At 40.5% G+C, this 22742-nt stretch overlaps 1 protein-coding gene across 7 annotated transcripts in view; it reads left to right on the forward strand.

Annotated features, from left to right (window-relative positions):
- Positions 1 to 22742, forward strand: part of znrf2b (zinc and ring finger 2b) — a 60376-nt gene that overhangs the window by 14928 nt on the left and 22706 nt on the right. For all 7 annotated transcript variants that reach the window (XR_007570168.1, XR_007570170.1, XR_007570166.1 and 4 more), the window contains exon 2: positions 21328 to 21423. Coding sequence is in view for 1 of the 7 variants with exons in the window: in XM_050047738.1 (XP_049903695.1) it covers positions 21328 to 21423 (96 nt within the window). In the remaining 6 variants the exon portion in view is untranslated. The remainder of the gene's footprint in view (positions 1 to 21327; positions 21424 to 22742) is intronic.

Genomic DNA, 22742 nt, shown 5'->3' on the forward strand with positions numbered 1-22742 from the left:
CTTAGAGTACCACTGACTTTTCTCACAATGGTCATGAAGAAAACACAAGTGCAGAGCTTCTGCTGTCTTTATGGACAGATGGGATCAGCTTTTAAGGGGGAAATCCACACGTAAATGGAATCCACATACAGTGTGATACCTCTGTGATTTTGTACAGCTGAGGTGTAATTTATCACCTAGACCAAGTCCTTCCTTAAAGTGAATAGTAAAGAGACAGACTGCATTGATGATGTCACCTAGAGACAACCTCTGGAGCTGATCCACAGACAGTAAAATCACAAAGCTGCGTGTTATTTTACCATTCACTCTGATATGGGGACATTTTCAGATTCACAGCCAGAGGCCCTAAAACACATCTGAAATACAGTATATCACAAGGATGTGTGAATGAAGTTCGCAGTACCACTTGACCTGCAATTCATGCTATTAACTGATAGCAAGCCATCTTGACAGTGGTCATTTTAGGGGAGAGAGAGCTGTCAAAAATGGAGGAATCTAGCTGTGGAGCAGAATTCACTTTTATGTAACCCTCCTCTGTTGGAGTATAGACCGAATCATATTTGTTTACAGTAACTTTGTGGGTAATAAAACCCCCACATCACGCACATGAAATCAAACCGTGCTGAGCATATGCTGCCTCAATTGGTTAGTTTTTAGTCACTTATAAAAAAGCCCACCTAAAAATATCAGTATCACTTTAAGTGTACACTATATTTAAAACATTTTCACCACTTTACCTTGCCTGCAGACACAGCCCTTTTTGATGGGAAACTGAAGCTGTTATCTCACAGCCACCAGACTCCAGTTACAAAAACAGTCTTTACTTTCAGACCAGCAACACCACTGTCTATTGCTGCCTTGATCAGTTAGTGTGTAAGGTAAAGCAGAGTAAATTTTCCAAATATTACATTTATAGTTGGCTTCAATGCGTTTTGCTGTGGCCCTGTCCACAGCTGTACATTGCTTAGCCTCTGTGCAAGTAGATTTGGTTTATCACAGTAGAAACGTCAGATAGGTTGGACTGTCATGTTTAACTATGCATCCTAAAAAGTTACAGCAGGAATTCTCAACTTGCTTTGCTTGGGGTCACTTTTGCAAATTGACAGGGGGCCAGGGGCCAGTAGCAGAAGCCCCATACACGTTCACAGGGGTGTTTCTAGGATTTTAGGACATTAGCGGCTCAGCTAGAACCTCTGTCGGGGGGGGGATCCTCCAATGGTACTGTTTTTGATAAACAGCATCTATTTTGATACTTTTTTATGCACTCTGGCACCTTTATGTATATAGAAAGTACAAAAATAACTCCCAGTATGAATCAATATATTTCTATTGTGAATAAGGAAATGGTTGGGGTGCCACCCAGCACTCTATTGTAGTTCAGATTTGGCCCACACAGTCTGTAAGTTGAGTATCACTGCATTACAGTTAAGGCTTAAAATGACATCAGAATTGAACAAGTCTTTACAGTTTTACATATCTCCATAACTGAAATCATTTGCCAGTTTTCGCAAAACATTCTCACTCGAACACGTCACATATCGCCGTTTGGTCTTGGACTCTCCACATCAAGATGGAACATGCAAGGAACCCTGGGAATGTAGGTTGTTGACATTCTGGGACGTGTCAAGTTCAGCCTCTTACATGCATTGTTGGTTTTTAAAATACACTTAAGTTTTCACAGGAAATGTACAGATTGCATACAGTCTCTTTCAAAATAAATGCACTACGTCAGTACAACACGCTAATTGATGGGTTTTTTCCGCACGTGGTTGGGTTTAGGAAAAAAGAACACGGTTTGGCTTCACAATCTTACGGGAAGTGAACATCGGCCTCCCGGGAGAAAGTTGGTGGTTGTTGGACCCATCCATTGCCACTCCTGCCAGCCCTATGTGGAATTCCACCACCTTAACTTTCATTGTTGTCCCTGCATGTTTCCCCCCACGTATCATGCCAACATGAAAGTACGTTTTTTTTGGTCAGTGTCTGATGCTGGAAGTCACTGACCAAGTGCCAGATTTCGACAACCTGGTTAGTTATCTATTTGGAAGTAATAGTAGTTGTTAGCGCATCATCACAGTGGGTTGGTCTATAATCTGTTCCTTAAAAAAGCAGCGGTTTGCAGACAGTTGTCAGACACGAGTTGATCCCACAAATACGTTTTATAATTTACCCAGCTAAGCTAACAAAGAAGTCTGTTAACTGACAGTTTCTCCTCTTCAATAACAGTTTGAAGAAACTAGTGTAATGAACATAATGCAAAGGGCTAGCGCTAGTCTGACCTGCTAACGAACCTCACCAAGTACAGCAGTTCACTAACTTGCCTCGCAATTAGTCACTACTTACACAACAATCGACAACCAAATATTTAGCAAATGAACAGATGAATTAGTAGTTCAGGTCAATGCTGTACATTGATTTTATTTTACTTATTTATTGGTACAATAAAGCTAAACAGTAGAAATAAGAACAAAAGAACAAGCAAACTGTGCAGTTGAGCTTTAAAAAACCCCTGAAAGGCTTATAGAAGGAATTTCATTTCAATATGCATTACAAGCAAATAAAGTCATGTAATCTACAAAAGTAATTAAACAAGCAAACAGAGAATCAAAAGGCAAACAAAGTAAGCAATATAAAACAAGCTAGAACAAAATAATGAAGTGAGAGTGTATTTGGGTAAGTGCTGTGTGTGTGTGTGTGTGTGTGTGTGTGTGTGTGTGTGTCCTCTGCAAAGCTGCCCAGGTGGAAACTACACGTTTTCATGCATTCAGTGATAAAAAGATTACCTTTCTTTTCACATAAATCAGTTCAAATTTCCCACGAGATCAAGCTGTGACAATTGTTTGCCATAACTAATGAAGGCTGTTGTAGACAAATCCTTTGGTAATTTCATTTTTGTGTTTTTTTCCCCAAACAGTAGCTGCACTTTTTCATTCCTTTTGATGAAAATCAGCAGGAGTCTGTTTTTTAGTCTGTCAGATTGTTCAAAGAAGGTGGCTGATGTAGTCCGCCTGCAAAACCAGGAGGGTTTGTTGCTCATCTGTTTACTCCAAAGAGCTTAAGTCAGCCAGAGAGGCTAGCAAGGAGACATAGCATTGTTTGATGGTTTTCTGCTGTTGCTATCATTATCCATTAACAGGGATGATCTCTCTCACACTGAGAACAATAATGTTGTGTGTCACAAGAGAAATGCTTACAGGTCAGTGTGAGGTTTCAGGAGGTCATGTGCCACAGAGCTGAGCTGTGGTGGTGTTAGTGGGTAAGTCAGTCCAGGTTAGCCGAAATCTATCTTGATGAGATAAGCCAGTGGCTACCTAACCTGCTCTCCTAATCTCTGCTGCTGTGTTCCTTCATTTGAATACTGCAGCAGATGTGCGCTGGTGTCTCACTGCTTGGACGTAGCAGCTGTGACTCACCCACAGCTTTGTGAAGAGGTGTTTTGAAGCTTGGGTTTGCTGCTTGCTTCCTCCTTTGTACGCTGGAGCTCATTTTCTCACCTCCGCACACCTCTGTACAGTCCCTGACTAAATTGCACTTGATCAGCTGATTGTCTGTTTGGGAAAGTTACCAAAATTGTCCTGCTGCCACTAATTTTGTCATCGGAAAGGTGTTGAGATGGATGGTTTTAGATACTGTTTGAGGATCCCACAACCACTCTGCCTGAACTATACTGAAGCCTTAAAGGAACAGGTCACCCTAAAATTAAAATACATATTCTTCCCTCTTACCTGTTTATTTTATCAGTCTAGATCGTTTTGGTGTGACATCAGCCGTATATGTGCTTTTCCTGCAAAATAATGGAACTAGATGGCACTTGGCTTGAGGTGCTCAAAGAGCCAATAATAAAAAATAAAAAATGAAAAACTTAACAGCAATGTCTCTTTTAGAAATCATGACCCGGTTACTCAGGATAATCCATGGACCTTGTTGTGAACAGTTTCATGTAGGAACTATTTTCTTTCTGTCCAATACGCCAGCCAACTGTATCACTGCACCGAAGGAAGCGTACATCTACTGCTAGCTCAGTCAGAGCTACCAGTAGACGGGCCACTCATCATGAGTAGATGCACCTCTCCTCCTTCACAGTGATACAGTTGGCAGGTGTAGTTTGGTCGAGAGAAAGTAGTTCCTACATGAAACTGCTCACAGCAAGGTCTGTGAATTATCTTGAGTAACCAGGTCTTGATATCTGGAAAGAGACATTGCTGTTGAGTTTTTCAAATGTATATTTTTGGCGCTATGAGCCCCACGAGCGGAGTGCCATCTAGGTCCATTATATTGGAGAGAAGGCAGACATCTCTACGGCTGATATGTCAAACAATCGGCAACTCACACCAAAACAATTGAGAGTGATAAACATGTAAGAGGAAAAGTATGTAATGTTGATTTTGGAGTGAACTGTCCCTTTAAGGGCTGGCTTATACTGGAAGTGGTTTGTACGATGTGTTGTCCATCGGATCACATCGAACTGTTCCAAATGGCCACACTGAAAGGCAGGGTGAAAAGCCGACCCTTGAGTGAGGTTTCCTCACAGGGCAGTGCTGTTAAGGCTGTTTGCAGTTGGACAGTGGCGCGCATTGTCGGACTCAACATAAAAGCATACTTTGCTTATGTGAGGAAATTCAATGATCGCGGTCTTGAAACTTTGCTGCTGAAAATGCTGATGTGACGGAGCTCTTGGTCACCAGTGTTAGCAACTGTTAACTCCCCAGTGTGTCAAGGAATAGGACCAAATAAAGAAACTGACTTCTTTCTGAACTTGTGAGTGGATCCGTTTTAAATCCTGCGGGTAGACCAATAAGGAGCAGTCGGGTCAGGTGCCGCTCCCACACTCCACCCCATTCTATCTACTTCTTACTGCAGACACTACGAGACAAAAAGAGTTGCATCATGCAAATTCACCATTTGATTAATTCAGTTATTTTGATGTTTAAAAATAATGACAAAGTTTAAGTCTTAACTGAGAGAAAAAGAGAGAGAGAAAGCTCATGTGGGAAAAAAGTAAAAACTGAAAGTGAACTGTTTAATTATGTACCATTTCATTTATGAGTGAAGTGTGTGGCCCTACAATGCAGAGTAGATTTTGGGGAAGTTGATGGTGCACTGAGACTGAAACAAACAACAAATAAACACACAGTTTCACTTCAACAAGTTGTGGGTCTGAAAGATCATAAAGTGCTCCGTAGAGCTGAGGAGAAATGCAGAGTCAGGTGACAGCTCTGTGTTGCTTCACCACAATGACTGACTCCCATCACACATAGACTTTTGATTCATTGTCAGTATAAAAAATATTGATTGCGGCAGCAATTTAAGCTGCTTTTGTTCTTATTAGGTTGTACAGTCCCAGCTGGCCTCCAGTGTCGTTAGATGTTGATATTTGGTTGAATTTAGGTTGTGACATCAGATGACCAAATTCAATGTCAGGACAACATCCAATGCTAAAGTCAATTTGACATAGAATACAAAAAAAAGAAAAAAAAAATAGATGACGTTGATATTTTGTTGGTTTTAAGTTGTGTTGTTAAGTAACCAAAATCCAACATCTTTCAAATGCCTCATGCCAACATCATCTTGATGTACAGAAACGGTATTTAGTCGTAAGGAATGTTTAACCAAATTGCTTTGATTTCTTTTTTAAAAAAATGGGAAGAAAGCAATGAGCAGTTAAAGAAGAAATGACCCAAAATTTTGCAGGAAATTAGGAAAAAGAGAAAATTTAAAACAAGAAAAAAAAATGTTTTATTTAAAAACAAATGGGAAAATAACCTGGAAAGAGTGCCTAAATATTATAATAATTCTGTAACCTAATTTTAAATTGTAATAATAATACTAGTAATCATAAATATAGTTTTTCCCTAGTTTTTTGATAATTTTCAAAATCTTTTAATTTTTTTTATTTTTTATTTTTTATTTTTTTCTAATTTGTGGGACATTTCTTAACAAGTTGCTCATTGCTTTTTTCCCCCCATGTTTTTACTCTCAACATATAATTAACAAACTAATCAGCTACGTTTTCAAAGTACCTTCCCCAACATTGCCAGCATGTCGCCAGTTCTTCCTCATACCACTGTTGTGTCTCATGTACACTACTATAAAGCTCATTATGTGTATGTATATGTGAGAGAGTATGATGATGGTGTGTGAGAGTGTGAATTATGGTGTTTATGAGAATGCAGTGACATTGCAGGAAGTATGATTATGATCCGCACAACCTCTCCTAGTTTTTGATTATCATACAGTCAGCTGATTTGAATTATCTCATTGTGTTCCAGTACAGACAGTCAACACAGCCCTCCTGCTGATAAGACCAGACCGACCACACACACACACACACACACACACACACACACACACACACACACTGAGTCAAAGTAAAAACACTTTGGGTAGTGTATTTTCCACACTAACTGGGCTAGGTTTACAGTGTGTGAGTGTATTCAGTGCATGTTGTGGCAACACTCACACATGCCCTGTCCACATGTACAGCATAAAGAGCCAATCAGCAGGCACTTAAAGCCTTTGGTTTGTTTGCCAGCCGTCTGTGTTTTTTTAACCACCTCTTGCTGTTTTTCTTAAGTGTTGTCCATCTGCTGAGTCTCAGATGGCAGATGATTAACAGTGCACACCACCTGGTGCAACCTTTACTGACACTTTTACTGACCACAATGATGGATGTGGAGACAGGGGAATTCACCATAGAATGATTTAGGTGACTATTGTGTCTTGGACATTAGTCAGATGGAATAAGTTGAAACAATGGTGCGGTCCATGTGTTGCTTTCAGTATGTGTTTTGGTAAGATAAGATATCCAGTGGAAGCTGCTCATAGTGATCACAGCTACAGTGATCAGCTGTTTATATGGATCAAAAAGCTTGGCACAGAATCATAGCTGTACAAATTCTGTTTAAATAATTCAGTTATAGAAATCAAGTAGCCCTCTCACAGTGTTCATTTTGGATCTTTTTACATGGCACCACACAGAAAAAAAGCAAAACTATGATAATTCTATTTACTGTGGTTTTGTTTACTTTCCTCCCATGATACCTTGCCTCGCTGTAACCTGTCTGCTTCCAGCTGGCTACCTGAGGCTGAGGCTGAGGCTGCTGCTGCGTGCACAGTGAAAAAAAGAGTCATTTTCTTCTCAATGAAAAATGTAGTATCCTTGAAGCTTAAGACAAACTGCCAAAAACGAGCCAACGAGATGCAGCGGCAAAACTTGTTGTTCCTGAGGCTACCTTGTGTCCTCTGCTTAAACAACTAGAAACAGTCATGGCTGCTGGTGATGGAGACAGAAAACGCATGTGCACGTGGAAAGCATTTGTGGTTGAAGCCGCCCTTCTCAAGTGGATTTATAATGTCCGGGCATGCCATGCCCCCATGAGCGGACCCTTAGGGAGGGATATTTTAATTACAGTGTGCTATATTTCATATACAGTGCTGCTCTGTGTTATAGTGTATTTGAATTATACACAGTACGGTAGCCTAATTAAATTTGCACAGTTGTGTGAAAAGCATTGGACACAGCTGCATTATGAAACAGTCAATAAAATTCAGTGAGTAGCAAAGCTGTCAGTTTCATTACTTTATATTAAAGCTATGAATATTCAAATGTGATTTGGATGGTGATCTGCATGAGAAATAAAGGGAAAAAAGGGTTATAATAATCATTTGCATATAGTGATCAATTAGATGCGGACAGATGTGATCACTGTGGAGTCCAGAGCAAATCCCTTGCTGGAAAAATTTGTTCTGGACTCCATCTTGCAGTTCCACAGAAGATGAAATCATACATGCTACACAGTCAAATTTGCACATACACATACACACTTTCTGATCTGTTGTACAACCCCTGTGGCCAACATCCTACATTACCAGTTAGTGTGAAGAATCTTAATAAAACATGGGCAGGAATGAGTGTTCATAAAGCTTAAACCTGCTCTGAGGAACCCAGGATTTTCCACCGGATAGTAAGAGCTGGAACACTGTGTGGAGACTGTGAGTTGGATCAGACACTATTTTCTGTGCCTGTCTGATAATTGACTGTTTGTAGAATGTTCGGAGGGACGAGTGTTTTTTTAACCTCCATTATTATCATAGCAGTCTGTAACAGACGAGTTAACATACCAGACTGTTATCCCACACCAGGGGTAGGCAACCTGCAGCTCTTTAGCCCTTCTCCAGTGGCTCCCTGTGGCTTTGACAGAAAATTATATGGAAATGAATAACCTTTTTTTTAATTTTAATTTTCATTTATTCAGTCATTCTTTAACTGTGAAAATGCGTAGATGGTTATTACTGCACACATCTCTTTGTTTCAGAGTGTCTTAACTGTTGAACCTCTGTCTCTGTGTATCAGACCAAGGATGACTGTATCATCTAAGAACTTTTGTATGCAACCTTCAGATCATTAATATACCAGCAAATCACAATTTGCTATGTAAAGATAAAGTGTTGTGGGAAGCTCAGGCCTGCACTATTAAGCCAGCTCAACTTACCCAGGATATATTTCATTATCTGACTTGACTAACCTTACCACTCGCCATCTTGATAACCGGCACTATGAAGCTGGTTATCAACCAGTTCAGTCAACTCTGGGTTTTCCTATACAGCCACGAGTCTTCATGTGAAAGAGACATCATCAGAACCATGAATGATGTAGGTTACTTCTTATCATATGACAAAAAACCGTACTGAAAGTGTCTGTGAGTGCGAGATAGTAAAATGTCAATGGCATGGGACATAAAGTTCTCTGTAATCTTGTAACGGAAAATGTAGAAACTTTGATAACACTATCCAAAATTTCACCTTTGGCCGAGACTTAAATATGTGTAGGTATAAGTAGGCTAAATGTGACATTAGCAGAGTATTGTTTGCTATTTAGTTGGATGATGACAAAGCTACTCTGAATATGTCACGTAAAACACTTTAACGTAACGCCAGACCGTTTCCGCTACCAAAGTAAAGCGTGGAAACGTCGCCTATTTGGTATTGACTGATGTGGTCTGTATGACCAAAATGTTGCATTGATAATAACAGGAGCCAGTTAACAGTGTGTGGATTATTTTTCTTATAAAATATTATCTTTTTTTTCTAGTTCTCATCACACAGGTGTCTCATGTTATTTTGAGCTGCAGTGATGGAATCAGAGTGTATTGGCAACACTGTCAGCTTTCATTGAAGGTTTAAAGTTAAGTTAAGTTAAAATCCTGTTAAAATTATGTGCTTAGTGTGTAACAACCTCTCTGTTTGTCACAAGCTCAGTTTTAAAACCAGTGGAAATAGAGCCCCGCAACAATGAAATGACCCACTATTAGTACTGACCTATAACAATATATAGGCCACTCTTTTTTTTACCTGAGACTCTTAACTTTTGCATACTTTTTTCTTCAATGATCCGATTGGTCAGAGGTTGGGATGTTGACAGGCTGTGATCCAATACACTGAACATAACCTGCTGCAGTGCAGTTTAGCTGTTCAGCGTAAGTTACCGTGGTGATAAGAAATCATATGAGCTTTTTTACCAAAATGTTGACAGTTTCATGAAATCCTTAACTTTAACTTTACCTTAAATACTGTATCTACAGGAATTGATTGATTCTGAAATGTCGCAATACCTTGTATTGTCCCAAGTATGCTCCCAGAGGTTACAATAAGAAGTGTACACCTTCAAAATATGATGTAATGCAATACACTAGCCCTACCTTTTTCCTGTTTTTTAGCAAAATTTCAAATGTTGTTATTGTGATTGCTGTTTTTGTCATTTTGAGACTTTCTCAAAAATCACCTTACCTGGCCCTGATTGGGATATTTTGGTCTTATCGCCGCGGCCTCCTGGTGCTCTGTGTTTGTGTGATGCTAATATTTACTGAGGGAGAGACATAGGTTGAAGGCAGTGTTGCATTAGCTTGACAGGAGGCAGGCCTATCATCATTAACCCATTTTCCTAGAAACTGAGAGCACATTTATTTATACTCCTCTTGTTGCTGGCCTGGCCCCAGCTCCCCCTCCCTCCTATTCTTTTATCATTCCACTTCCCTCTTTTACCCTCTGCAAGTCCCTTGGAGTGCAGGTGAGGATAATATGAATTATACATGCATCAAAAGGGAAACTTTTTCTCAGCTCAGCTATCAATAGGATGACCCTCAGTTGTCTCCTGCATCGACTCAGCTCTGCTGCCTCCCAGATTTCTGTCTAGTTCTCTGACACAGACCAAAGGATGGGGATCAACAGCATCTTATCAAATCTGAATCCAGTATGGAATCCACTGATTGACTGCAAATCATTGGGAATCCGTTATCAAATCTATTTCGACTCAGCCTCAGATATTTCTAAGTAACTAGAGTTATGATTACATCTACTGGTTATTAAAATGGCTTGTTAATATTGTGCGCATTATTGCATTACTGCTGCCCATTTGCTCTAAGTACTAAGTTTGCTCTTGTTGATAAAATCACCAAAGTCGCAGGTGAAGACATTCTGCCAGAAACAAATGTGGCATTCTGTGAGATTATTTTCATCTTTATTTCAGTCAGGAACACTCTCGTCATAGCTTTAACCATTTATTCCGACAAATGGAAATACAGTTATGTTTGGCGCTGAGGGCTCCGCTCTTGAGGTGCTCTCTGGTTTAGACAAGTAGCATGCTATGCCAAAACAGGGACCACAATGCAGATAACCCCCAGTGTATACAAGAGTTGGCCCAAGCAAGACAATAAAAATACTGTTTTGACCTTCGAGCCATGTTAGGACTCCGAGTAAGAAAGGTGGTGGTTGAGATGGTAGATGTAAAGTTTTGCCAGCAGCAGTGTGTTGCAGCATTTTGGTGTAACAGGTATCATTGAGGAGGAAGCTAATTTAAATGTTGCACCTTGTGTGGGAATGGGCTGTGATTGGTGTATCACCGATTAAAAAACAATCATGTCAGCTGATTATTGCTGGGGCATATGACTTCCATGTCTTGTGCTGGTGTTTGCAGCATAGTGTAAACCAAGCAGCAACCTCCAGGGCTGAAAAATGAAGCCAACACAGAAGTGCTAAAATCTCCAGTTCACTGAATGGCCACTTGAGACTGCCTCCATTTTTATATGACTCAACATTACATTTTACTGAGGCTTAAACTTGCACATAATTAATGGTAGCCTCTTTGATTGGCAGGCTGTCTGCCGATAATGTCCTCGGCTTCTCAGTCAGATCCACCCCTCGCTCCTCCACAGTGCCAAAAAAACAAGATGGCAGCAGCCAAAATGCTGACCCTGAGGCTTTCAAACAGGATGCCACAAACCAATGGGTGACATCATGGAAGCTATGTCCGTTATTTTAACATTCTGTGGTGTAAACATGCGGCACGCCCATTACAAAGATTTACCAAAATATGCTAGCCCCAGAAAAAAATCACTTTTGTTTCTGCAGCTGCAACCATCTGTCACATGTTGTTGTTCTTCTGTGCAGGTTCTTCTTCTTCTCCTATTGACATTTAACGGCAGACTAGAACAGTTGTAGGTGTGTATGCTGCCCTGTCAGGTCCGGAAGAATTGCATCCCTGGTACCTAGAGTACATGAGAAGAACGAGTATTTTCACATTTTAAGAATTTTAGGATCAGCTTAGTAAGTGTTAGTTTTTGTGACATCCCTACTCTGCTCTGACAATAGAGCTTCACATGTTACCTACCTACAGCTGATACCACCCGCAGCTGGTGTTCAACCTAACCAAACCAAGTCAGCTTTGACAAAAGGGAGAAACCTGCTACCTGAACGTCTTGTTCACTTTCAGAATCCAACCCTATACAGTGCAAAGGCTTCCTTCATGGGAAAACCACACATTTGGTTTGAACTGGTGGATCAGAGAATAAAATGTGCATCAAAATTGGGCAGAAAACCAAAAGAATAATTTATCGGAACTGCCGAAAATTATTCATGGTGTTAATAATATTTTGTCCGTCTTTGTGAGTGACTCTGTTTTTCCTGGACAAGAACCTTAGCTCCCTCTTTAGTGAAGAATCTGAATGCTGCCCTCATTTCCAAACTGTCAGCACACATGGCAGAGAGGAGCACTGCAGGAGGAGAAAGAGAGGAGGTGATTCGGCCGGTCCTGATTGATGTCTGCCCTCTGAAAGACCTTCCTAACTCCTTTCATCCCAGGCAGTTTTCAACTTGAGAATTTGCCTGCCTTTGGAAAAAGTAAAGCAGGAAATAAAGTGATTATAAGTGCCTGTGTTGCGTGGTGGGGTGTAGCCAGGCTTGTCGATGATCAGCGAACTGATCGATAAAATGATGTTTCATAAATCCCATTTATAGCATGGTGTCCAGTATGTGCTGATTCAGGTGGAGCAGAGCTGAGTTAAGCACACTAGATAATGAACATGGCACCCTGGGATGCTCTCCAAACAGCAGATTGAATGGGGGGCAGTGATGTGGTGCTTATAGAGTCAAAACTGTAAAGAGTTCTGGTTAACATTGTGTGAAGTTTTTAAGCTGTGGCCAAGTAGCTGCTGGCTTGCTTGAATGCAAAGAGGATCATAGCATTTGTGTTTTTTTTGTATTTTATTACTGTTCAAATGTAGCCAATTATATGTCTATTTAATATACATATACATCTGTTACTTGTTCTGTAAAGGGGGATTTCTGCATTATTAACAACCTTATTGGCCTACCATAAAAAGTCTTGTGTAAACTTTATTGCCTACCATAATAAAGCTTTTAAACATTCTCAATCAGTCAGACACATTTTCATTGTTAAGCTGATATATAACTGCATAGTATCGTAATGACCCAAAATATAAGGTGACTAAAAATGGCAACCATATTTTTGATTCGGCAACCAAAAGCTGATGCTTTGTTGCCAGCCCAGCAACCACTTCTATAAGTTACTGTTGAGCCCTGTTATTGTTGTTGACATTGTGTCAAAGAGATTTTTTTTCAACTTAGTGGGGATTTTGGAGGCAGTTGGGGTGAACAGTTAAGCTAGTTCAGCCCTTCTATCCACAAGCTAGGGATTCCCAGGCACTCCCAGACCAGCTGTGTGATGTACAGTAGTCTCCTCAGCGTGTCCTTGGTCGACCCCTGGGATTTCCGCTTGGCTTGGACGGAACAATTACACCAGCTATCAACAGTAGGCTGAATCTATGACAGGTAGACCATCTTGTATGGATTTTAAGCCATGCTCGTGGGATGGCTCAAGGGATATCTGTCTGTTAGTCTGTCTAAGACTTTGGTCCAGGCTGATATAACAACTGATGGATAAATTGACATGACATTTGCTATTCAAGATCCCTAGGGGATTATTCCTAGTGACTTTGGTGATCCTTTGACATTTCCTTTAGCGCCACCATGATGTTGACAGTTTGGGTTTTTATGAAATAGCTTAACAAATATTAATGGATTAGTGTTACATTTGAAACAGACATTGATGTCCCCCTCAGGATGCATTTTAAAAACTCTAATCCCATGACCTTTCATCAAGTGCTGTCATGAGCACTACATTTTTGTTGGTCAAATACTTTCCCATCAGCCTCAGCTATTTTATGTGCCTATATTAGCATCCTAAGGGACTAGATACAATGTTAACATTATTCCTGCTGACTGTCTAAAGTCTAAAGTTGCAACTTTGTGGTCTATTCTGGCTAAAATGTTTTTCCAACTGGCCGTAACACTGCATGAGATGCGATGTCATTAAAATTACTGCAGCTCATTGTATTGGCTGTAATAGAAAATACAATTTTTTTCTCATCCCCTTAACTGTGAAACTTCTCAGTAAGTTTTCTTTCAACCATACTTTCACCATGCTCTTTATTTTACCTTGTAGATTGACCTACTCTGGTAATGTGCTGCCACATTATTGCAGACTCTCTTTGCAGTTAGCTTGAAATTTGCTTTACCTCCTAAGGGATAAGGCAATAAGGTGAGTGTAACTGTAGCAACAGTGGACAGTGAGAGTCAATCAGAGAATTGTAATACAGTTACTGTCACTCATGTTGCAGTACGCCACCAGTTTTCAGAGTTGATGCAAAACAAAAAATAATCAATCAACTTATGTGTTGTAGTGATGAGAGTCTGTGGTGAGTTAGGCTATTTCAGCAACCCGCCAGTGGCTGGTGACCTCATTTATTTTATTCATCAACATTGATTGTTACTCTCAAAGGACATTTTTTGCAGCAGTAGCAGTTGAACTACTCCCAGCTGTCATATGGCAAAACCACGTCTCTTTCACCATTATCCAGGATCTAATTCATTTGGACCTTAAGTGAGTGTTCTTTCCAAAGATGGAATTGACTGTTCATTGCCAGCAACTGTCATACTTGGGTGTGGGATGTGAGAAGAGAGACTATGACTGTTATTATCCAGGAGATGACGGCTTGACAGTATCATATTTTGTAACTTTGCCAGTAAAAGAAAGAATCATCAGCAGTCGGTGCTACCATGTACAAATATATAACAGGAAAAGTGCCTGATTTTTAAAATTCACCCTGCTTTTAGTTTTCTGTGTGACCTCTAAGGGCCTGACACACCAGGAAGATTGTCGCCAGTCATTCAATGTCAGCCCGTCAGTGAGCGTCTGTAGCCCTAGTTTTTGCGGTGTGTGTGCACTGCTGGGGCTTATAGGCCCTTGTCAGTGGCTATTTGGATGATTGGTGAATCGACAGCATAGCCTGTTGGTGAGAGAAATAGCCCTAACTGGCAGTAAAGCGCTGGGCACAAGAAGAAAAACAGAAATGAGGAATGCAAACAAACGGCTGAAGTCAAGAGAGCATCAGAGGGAACAAACTTGTTGTATTAGGTAACATTATTTGTTTCGGCCACTGAGCTCTTTAAACAGAAACGGTTTGTAACTGTTTGTGTTATTGTCTACAAGCACACAGTAAATATCATTTGTTTCTTCAACATCGGGTTGTGCTGTTTAAGTGCTTACTGGCTAGCTAGCATCATGTATCGGTCCTGTCGGTCTTCCAGTTTCCTTTTTTGAATGATGTGTAGAGACTACCTCCGCCTTCTGCAATGGGTAGGTATTTCCTACCTACACCGACTATCCCAGGGACATTGTTTGGTGCAGTCTGCAGCTTTCTTCACGGGAGTATTCTTTATGTACACTGTGGAACAGAGTGCAACTACAGATTCACCTCTGGGACCTTCCATGTATTCCATGTTAGATTTGTTGGAGTTCCATCAGTTTAAGTCTTTTGGAAACCAGACACATCCTCCCAAATATTTTTACTTAACCAAATCAATGAAAGTGTGACTACATTATTTGTACAACCAATCATTATGAATGGGGCAGCATACATTATTACACAACAGACTAGCAGACAATGCATTAATCTCTACACACTGTATGTTTACAATGAGGTTTGATACAAGGTACGAAACTTGTTACAAACTGCCGCAGTGCCTTTCTTTCAAGGGAACACTATACTTACTATTTATTTGGCCTAATGTTGAGGTAACTTACTTAATTCTCTTCGTCCCCTGTGTCAAATAAGGCCATTGTAAGCTCCTTCCATTGATCCCCATCCCTGGCAAGATGTTGAGCCTCAAGCCAACTTTAGTTGGGCACAGTTGTATGCCAGGTCATTTCTGTTCCCCTCGATTTTCTTTTCTCTAAAGGAGCCCAAGGAAAGCAGCTCCATTACTAATTTCTTGACGTCCAGAGCCAGTCCACAGACAGTCACTTATTCCCAGGATATCAAGGTGATATTTGGTTATTGTGCTGAGAACTTGTTTTGCCTCAGGTGTCTCTCATAAAACTGATTCTGACTCAAGCATAGTTTTTGGCCCTAGTAGATTCTCATTTGCATCCCTGGCTTCCAGCAGGCTTTTTATCAGGGTTTGGATACATTTCTTTGAGAGTTCTCTGAGTGATGAGAATCAGCTGAAGGCATACTACTTGCCAGGCAGCTCTTTTTATGCCTCAGCGGTTGCTGGAGGCATTATGTTTTTGGGTTGTCCTTTCATCCATCCCATTTTCATGAACGTGATATCTCAAGAACGCCTTGAGGAAATAACCTCAAATTTGGCACAAATGTCCATCTGGACTCAGGGATGAATTGATTAGACTTCTGTGCCCGTCTCTTTCTCTTGAATATTATATATCTGGAATGCCTTGAAGGAATTTCTTTCAATTTGGTCAGGTACTGAATTGGTGGTGTAATCTTTGGTGTCCACCTTGAAACTGTGGTGATTTTGTAGGTCTTCTGTGCTGCCTGGTTGAAGCTCTGTGTGAAGGATCCACAGCAACATCCATATTTGAAGTACTGTCAGCTGCCATGGTTACATATGAATCTGGACAGACATGAATGTAAACTGCAAAGTGACTGGTTGGCGAAGGCATACACCCACAAGGTGGTAATTCTAGTTAGTCCCTCTAACTTAAGTTTTTACCTGGTGGTATTGTTAGTACCATGCCCAATGCCCCAAGACCCATTGCATGGTTCTTGCTCAGCTCTTCATCTCAATATTGTACACACATCAGCAAACCTCTACAATTACAAGTCTCTCCAAATGCGACAAACCACAGCTGCAGCAACCCCAACTGCATGCATCCTCTTGTTGCCGATTGGTCTGATACATCTAAACCAATCACTTCCTCATCCAGCTTCTTCAAAAACACACCAGCAAACAGAATGTATGTATGTATTTTTTTCTTTTCAGACAATGCTGATACAAAAGATTTCCCTAGACTTAAATCTAGATCAAAGTTTGTGCAAATCTTTTCCATCAGACAATGATGCTATACGCACCCTTTCCAAGATTGAGCCAGGTGGATCAGTGGTCACCCTGCATCAAAGATTTTATGGGGAGGGGGGCATTTCTGCTTTCTTTTGATAGTGAGGCAGAGAGGCAGGAAAGGTAGGGGAGAGAGAGGGGATAACATGTAGAAAAGGACCCAGGGCGAACTTGTACCGCTATGGTAAGGATTCAGCCTTAATGATACCGTAGAGTGAAATATTTAAAGACAAGATTGTGGAAGCAAGTAGAAGAAATCAACAACAAATATGTTGTAGATGTAGCCACAGAGCAGATGCTGCGCAATCTAGCACAGGGACCATGCTAAGCCATTCGCCATTGTGGGGGCCATTGTTCTCTCTTTTATCTGAGACCAGAACAAGCTTCCACCAGCCGAGCAGGTAAGGCCTATGACAAGCCGCAAGCCTCTCCACCACTATAAGGAAACTGCATGTGTAACATGGGACAGCAGTGGGACATGAGATGTGCTGCATATCAATGCTGTTAAACAAAATTTTGTCGACTCTAAAATCCCATGTTTACAGAAACTAAAGGAAATTAACCTTGTTTTCTGCCAAATGAAGAAGTATTTGAAATGAAACCACAAAAACCTTCTAAACTGGCCGTCTGAGCTTTTCTTATGAGAACAGTGTCGTACTTTTGGCTCTTCCTCTTTGTTCTTCCTCTTCTTACCGAAACCCAAAATGGTAAGAGAGGATGTGCTCTTCACTCTAAGCAAGTGAAAGGGTCTCTTTGTCCCCATGCTTTCATCAGAGCAGAATGATGATGATGATGATGATCTTCATCAGATTAGGTGTGTTTTGTTTGTTTGCATGAAGAGAAAAGAACTTTTAAAGGATTTTCTCTTGCCTCATCAAGATCAACATTCCCACCTTTCCTTCCTTTTGTAAATATACAATTTTAAACATTTAAGCCTCAAGGCAGCAGATATCTCAGATCATGCTACCCTGTTGTCTCAATTCACTATTTTTTTATTAATACTGTGGATATGAATCCCACCACAGCCGCAGAGTTTGCTTTTGGGCCATAAAAATAAGTGGAAACTGAAAAATATACATTGCTCCACGGTTATAAATAATACTTTTTTTTTCATTTATGTTTACACATTCCAAACTGTGTGAGTGATTCTAGGAGATAAATACTGAAAGAGGCCAGAGTTTTAATGCAACCAAGAGCAGGTATGACCTCAGATAGACATGCAGTAGGACACACACATCAATTTAATTTACTGGAGTGAACATCCCATACAGTTTACTGGATGAGTCATCATGGCTTCACAGGGTGTGCTCAGCTTTGGCTTTTAGCATTTTTCGGAATGACTCGTGGAGTCGTGCAGAGCTGGAATTCATCACCATTCCTCTTTCAAATAAATACACCTAGACTACACACCTAATTGTCAGCAGATGGCCAGGAGATCATGAGAGATGGCATCCTGTGTGTGTTGTGATTCACTTAAATAGGTCAGACAAGCAGTGGATCGCCTGCTTCTGGCTGCGCTAATCTATTTATCCCATCAGAATCGCAGCATGTGGACAGATTTTACCATTGTAGAAAGCTCCACACACATCATACAGTACACACGTCACCTGTCAGTGATGCGTGACATTCTGCCCCCTGCTGCAGAGCTGCATGCTAACAGCTAATGGGTGATGGATGAGGGTTGCTATGAAGGTGCGGTGATGTCAGTGGAAACTGCAGGATTAGCTGTCGTGTCTTAGATTGTGACAGCATTGTTGTGATGGAAATCGAAACAAAGGGATAATTACAACCAGCACTGTGGCTGGAAGCATTTAGGGTAGATAATGTTTGGATCATCAACAGCGACCTTTCGTTCAAATTTGTCTGCTTATACAAACTGTCACTGATTGATGTAATAGTGAAAGACCCTATAGCCAGAAAGCAACATCTGTTTAGCTGTGAACGCTGGTGGTATTCCTATGCACAGGCTCCCTCTGGTAATTCATATGAAATGCTTCTTTAAAGGTACAGTTCACCCCAGAATCAAAAATACATACTTTTCCTTTTACCTTTAGTGCTGTTTATGAGGGCTGTACCCAAATATTCGGGTATTCGAATATTCGTTTCTATGGGTAGGTATTCGTTATGAAAAATTGGTATTCAATATTTGTTTGTTTTTTATTTACTTTTTTTTTTTTTCTTACATTTTTTTTGGTGCTAAATGTAGTCTTTTTGTTGTTGGTAAATGTAGGTTATCAATAAAAATCAAAACTTTTAAATTGCATTGTTAAAAATGTGAAAATATAGTAAAGCCTACCAACTGAGCTTGTGCGCACAGCACGCTTGAGCGCATCTGTCTGAGGCTGTGGATCAATGCCAAGTTTTACCACTTTATCACTATTCCCTCTAACTTGTAGCTGTTTTTTCGTTATCTTTTGAATTTAATATGAATTATGGAACCGTTTTTGTCAACGTTTGTTTCCCCCGTTTTGTACAATAAATTATTGTTTAAAGTTTCAACAAGTTTCTTTTGGAGTGCGTGACACAAGTGTGTTTTGAAAACGACCGCGGACTGTCACCTGCTCAACGCATCAGTACCTTCGGATGCCATGACAGTAATAGCCAATAATGTCAAAATATCATTTACAGACCGATTTAACAGACGATCACTGCTGCCCGACCCGCAGGTCCATTTGCGGGTCCCGCGGGTTACGGGTCGACCCGCGCATCACTACTCAGCTCAGTCTATAAGGCTGTACACAACAGTAAGGCTATAGACATTATATTCTATTCAGGCCGGCAGAACCAGCAGCGCATCGGCTCTACACAGGCCGGCAGAACCAGAGGCGCATCGGCTCTATAGTGCACGTGTCTGCCAGCCACCAATTACTTGCAGAGGCTTCCTACAACTTGTTTCAACGGTTCCGATTTAATCAGAAGACAAATTAAACAGGATGACTAGCCAATGTGAAAATCAAAAGAAAGCACAGAATAATGTACTGAAGGAGACTGTTGTGCTATCACATTATTTTGTGGTTTGAGAGCAAAGATCCAGTCGCTGCTGTGCAAAACTCCGCAATACACTTAGGTCCGAAAAAACCCCAGAGTCCACCCCCCACCCCCACCCCCGCCGTGAACGAAACTGGCGAGTTGCCAAGTGTTGGAGATATAGGCCATAAAAATGTCTGCAAACTTTTATGTGCATCACTGCACAGAAGGAAACATGCATCTACTGCCAGCTTACCTAGCACCACCGAGCTAGCTAAAGTTACTGGTCAGCCGAGGAAGACGCCCTTAATGTTTACATCTCGCGCTGTCATGAGCACTAGCCTCTCATCCATGAGTAGATGCATGCTTCCTTCTGTGCAGTGATACGGTTGGCAGGTGTAATTCAGTAGAAAGCAAAAAGGTTACTCCGTGAAACTGCTCACAACAAGGTCTGTGTATTATCTTTAGTAACCAGGTCGTGACTTCTGGAATTAAATTTGAGGAAATTCTCTCAAAGCCATCTTGACATATTGCGTTCACGAGAATTAGACAGATACAAGGTCACAATGGCCTTGACCTTTGACCTTTAACTACCAAATTCTGATCAGTTCATTATTGAGTCCAAGTGGATGTTCGTGCCAAATTTGAAAAAAAATTCTCAAGGTGTTCGAATGATATTGTGTTCACAAGAATGAGACAGACAAGGTCACAGTGACCTTAGATTTTGACCACCAAAAGCTAATCAGTTCTTTATTGAGTCCGAGTGTACGTCTGTGCTAAATTTGTCGGTATTCTCTCAAGGTGTGGCATCCAGCCATGGTCATCGCCGGCGCAGAGGTATAAAAAAGGATGTACTTGCTTACTTTTTAAGGTACCTTTTTACAAATACATCAAGAATTCAAGGTGATTGTCAAACTGGTGAAAACTCTCACTAAGTTGGAATCCTTAACACATCACTGTGATGTTTTTATATGATTCGTATTAAAAAAAAAAAAAAGCCTATGCATGATGTTATCACAATGTAATATGGGACAGACTGACAGAGCATTCATCAAACAGATGAATTTAAACACAACTGACGGGATTTGAATCCTGTGTGGGAATAGCAGACTCCGCATACTCTGAGTCCATTACATGGAAAAATGTAAAACCAAACAGTATCGAAAATAGGGCATGATATCATTAAAGGCTCAATGAATATAATATGGAGATAATAATCAGGCTCATTCTAAGCTAAATTAATGTCTGTTTTCTTGTTATCACTGTTTGATATAACTCAATAATTCATTACAATGATGTTAGCTGCTTTTAAAGGTTGTTTCTGGCAGGGCTGTCTTGGGTTAAATCCACAGATAATGATGTGTCTTCTTTGTTTGCAATAAATACAAGAAGAACTGGGAGTGCCACCCTCGCAGTACTGGACAAACTGACAAACGATCAGTGGAAATGCAGTCCAAAAACACCACAGTAAATGGTGCTGCAGGGAAAAGAAAAGAACTTGAGAACCCTGTGTGCCGCTTTATTGCTTGAGATTCAGTTTAACTCTGATAGGAAATAGGACATTTCCCTCATTTTCTACCTTCCACCTACCCACTGAGTGTATTATCCTCTTATTCATTGTTTGTGTGCTCCCTTTCATTCTTCCAGGCTTCAAGTGCCCTGTGTGCTCCAAGTTTGTGTCCTCAGATGAGATGGATCTTCACCTGGTCTTGTGCTTAACCAAACCCAGAGTGACATATAACGGTAGGTCCATGTTCCTTTTCAACTTTACAAGTATAAAGAAGGCAAAGACGTCTGTAGCTGCATAATAATCAATGAGCAAATGAAACTATAAAATTAATAACAATATGTTAAATAAAGCTAACTAAATACATACTTTATTGTATTGTGTGAATGTGCAAAACAAATGAATAAAAAGTAATAGAAATATATGAAAATGTCTCAAAAAAAGAATATGTGTAGAATGTGTAATGACACCTCCAATAGGCTTATAATTATCTCAGAGATAATCATCACTGTTCAAAAAATGACCAACTTTCTCATGAAACTAGACAATCACAGCTTTCTGGTTATGTAACCTGATCCTCTGTTTTCAGGCTGCTTCCCTGTGAAATCTTGTGTAATCTTTCTGTAATATTTCCAAAACTGTAGGCTAACAATGTGGTTGCCGGGGGGCAGCTTCTTCTTTATTTATCAATGATCTGTTATACTGTTGTGTAACAACACCATAACCAAGACCATGGTTAACGTGACTGGGTTTCCTTTACTAAACCCTTCTGCCCTTTGCTCTGAGAGTCACCTTAGGTGTGGGCTGGTGGATCAGTTACAAGCAGCGTGATACAGTCAGGGTTTATTGCAGATTTTACAGATTTCTGAATCAGTTTTCACACCGGTAGAATGAACAGCAGTCAGACAGGTAAAATGCTTTTTATACAGTAGCAGTTATGTGATACATCTGAGTCTGATGTTGATATTTCAGCCAGTATTTGTTTGGTAGTATAAAAGTATCACATAAACATGTTTTGAAATGCACAAATTTTAATTTCTGCCTTACGCTCTCACAATCAAAACAAGAGATGGACTTGTTGAAGCCTTGAAGTAGTGTGGGATCATGGATATTGTTGTCTTCTTTAATAAACAACCACCATTGCTGATGAAAATCTATCTGACATGACTCAGGCAGAAATCATGTCATACATCATCATGAAATAGCCGCAATGTTATTGCTAAGTTACCATTGGCATGAGGTTAGTTGACTAGTCGTACATACTTGGCTAATTCAATCATGGGGTTGCCCAGCGCTGTTATCTGTGGCCAAAATAGTCATACTAATAATAACTTTAAGAGTGTGCTAAACACTCTTTCAAAGAATTAGACTGTATTTGTGGTGGTAGCTTACGCAGAGCAGGGGCTGATCCCAGACTGCTCTGACTCCCCGCCAGATCTAGAAACTTTCTGTTGCTGCCTGTACAGATGGAAGACCCAGTACTTCTGTACCAGGCTGAAGTTGACAAGGCGTCCCAGAACGTCAACAACCAACACACCCAGGATACTTTGCATGT

This window comes from Epinephelus moara, chromosome 6, assembly GCF_006386435.1.
Source record: "Epinephelus moara isolate mb chromosome 6, YSFRI_EMoa_1.0, whole genome shotgun sequence".
Lineage (NCBI taxonomy): Eukaryota > Metazoa > Chordata > Actinopteri > Perciformes > Serranidae > Epinephelus > Epinephelus moara.